The sequence below is a fragment of the Fonticula alba genome (genome assembly GCF_000388065.1).
Source record: "Fonticula alba strain ATCC 38817 unplaced genomic scaffold supercont2.3, whole genome shotgun sequence".
Lineage (NCBI taxonomy): Eukaryota > Rotosphaerida > Fonticulaceae > Fonticula > Fonticula alba.
Window position 1 is genome coordinate 1,991,102 of NW_009242973.1, and position 2,474 is coordinate 1,993,575.

General features: G+C 63.1%; 1 protein-coding gene across 1 annotated transcript in view; it reads left to right on the forward strand.

Annotated features, from left to right (window-relative positions):
* Positions 1–158: 158 nt before the first annotated feature.
* H696_02204 (hypothetical protein) overlaps positions 159–2,474 on the forward strand; it is a gene marked incomplete at its 5' end in the record, with an annotated part of 3,581 nt that continues 1,265 nt past the window's right edge. Inside the window, 6 exons of the mRNA XM_009496102.1 lie at positions 159–242; positions 361–662; positions 807–933; positions 1,043–1,188; positions 1,368–1,856; positions 2,037–2,399. Of these exons, the coding sequence (XP_009494377.1) occupies positions 159–242; positions 361–662; positions 807–933; positions 1,043–1,188; positions 1,368–1,856; positions 2,037–2,399 (1,511 nt within the window). The remainder of the gene's footprint in view (positions 243–360; positions 663–806; positions 934–1,042; positions 1,189–1,367; positions 1,857–2,036; positions 2,400–2,474) is intronic.

Here is a 2,474-nt window from a genome sequence, read left to right on the forward strand (position 1 = left end):
CCCCGCGCGGCGCCCGCCCCTCTCCATTGCTGCATCGGGTGTCCGCAAGCCCGAGCAGTCGGCCTCGAGTTTGTAGGGCCCGCCTGCGCATTTACGCACACGGGCACACCCGCGCCTGCCCCGGCTCCCCTCCCGCCCGAGGCCCGAGCCAACCGACGATGACCGCCGGCAAGGTGTCCGGGACCACACGGTCCCGGCGGAGTCTCGCCCCGCCATCCAGCACCGACGAGTTTGAGCTCCTGGTACGACAGCCAGCATGTTGCCGATGACCGTCCTCTTCCCGGCGTCTGGCGGAGTGTGGGCGCTGACACGACTCCTCCCCCCCCCCCCCCCCCATGTTTGGGTCCCTTCGCCGAGCAGTCGCCCGAGGAGAAGGGCTACTTTTCGACCAACGACTTCCTGCTGAATAGTTCGGCCCCGCCGCTGCCCGTGCCGCTGGACTTGGACCTGTATAAGACGGTGCAGTGCCGCGCTCGGCGCCTGCGCCAGTCGCAATTGTACGGGCGCCGGGCCGGCCGGTCGACGGCCTTCTTCAATTCGGTCTCCTCCTTCCGCAAGGGGGTCCGGCTGTTTTTCTCCTCGTTCATCCCCTGGACCGACCGCATCAATCGCATTGAGGTCCTTTACGGCGGCGCCTACGCCTCCTTCTTCGTGATGATGCGGTGTGTCTTTTGGCGCCCATGCGCAAGTTTGCCCTCCCGTCGCCTCGGTTTGCCACTGTCCCTGTTTTGTCGCCTGTCGCCTGGTCTAATTCTCTCCCTCCCTCCCCTCTCTCGCCCCCCCCCCCCTCTCTGCCCGGCCCTAAGGTGGATTCTGTTCCTATGCTTCCTGAGTTTCGTCATGTCTCTGTGCTTCTTGTTCATCCCGGGCATGTTGGTCTTCGACTTCTCCTCGAGCCACATCGACTTCTTCCCCTACTTGCCCGATGTTTTTGTGCGTCCTGGCCACCGGCATATGCTGTTCCCCCTCCCCTCCGCCACCTCCCTCGCTGGCGTGTCCTTACCCCTGGTGCTGTGGGCTCCTTCCCTGCCATGTCCCCTAGGGCGAAGTCACTGCCACTTCCTTCTTCTTCTATGGCGGGTACCCGCCGAAGTCGGCCTCCACCCTGGGCGGCTACAACTTCCCGCTTGCCTTCTTCCTGTGCGCCATGTGCGCCCTGCTCCTGTCGGCGATCTTCATCTACAACCGGTGCGCCGCCCGCATCATGGCCAAACGCACACACATATTCCGCCATCCCCCTTTCCATTGCGCAGCCCTCGCCTTCCCTCACCGTCCAGTCTTCGGTCGCTCCCTCCCTTGCTGTCTCGGTCCCCTGCCTCCCCCCCCCCCCTCCCCTTTGGTTCTCCTCCATCCACATGCATGCACAGCATTCACGCCTTCTGGTCCGCCTCCAGCAGTATGACGCGCTCATTCAACAGCAATCTTTCCCGGTCGTCCCCCTGCGCGTCGCTGGTCTTCTCCAGCTGGAACCACGCGCTGACGGCCCGGTCAGCCATCCAGGCCCACCGGCAGGCCATCACCATTACCCTGAAGACGCACATTTCCCGGGCCAACCTCCGGCGGCGGCGTCTCCAGCGCACCACCCGTCAGCTGCTCTTCCTGTGGGCTCTGCGGTTGCTGCTGAATGTGCTCATTCTGTCGCTTCTGGTGCTGGGCATCGTCCTGATCGCGGTGTTCGCCAGTACCCCGTCGTTGCATTCGCGCACCCTGCACGTCGGCGACTATGAGGTGGAAATCAAGATCACCGCCTTGCTGATGACCGCCATCAACATCATCTCTCCATTTGTTTACGGCTTCCTCGGCGGCCTCGAGAGGTGGTCCAACCCGGCAGTCACATACAAGCTGACGCTCTTCCGGTACATGCACACCTACATGTCCATGCTCGGGCCTATGCACACATCTTTGTCCACACACGCACACACATGCACACATGGACACACGCACACACACACGCACACATGCACACATGCCCATTGAGCCCCTCAGCCATCCGCCCCAGGGCCCTCCCCTTCCTGACCCCCCTCTCCCCACTTCAGGACCTACGTCATGCGCATTTTCAGCCTGCTCTTCCTGGTGGTGGGCTATTTCATCTCCGCCTCCCCGGGCAACCCGTGGGACTTTCCCACCGGGGCCGGGGCCGGGGCCGGAGCGCTGCAGTCATTCCTGTCCATTATCGCCAGCAGCGCATCAGCTTCCAGTGGCAGCACCGTCGAGGATCGCTGCTGGGAAACCTCCCTCGGCATGGAGTTGCACAGTCTCCTGTGGACCTCCTTCCTGACGTCCAGTGTCTTGACCTTCATCAGCCCCCTCTTCTGCCGGCACTTCCTCGGCTGGCGCCATATCGAGCTTGATGTGGCCAACGATTCGCTCAATCTCATCTACTTCCAAGCCATCATCTGGTGCGCCGCCTGCCGTGTTCTCTTGCTCCCCTTTCGGCTTTCTTTGCCCCTCTCTTTCCCTTGTCCCCGGCCCCT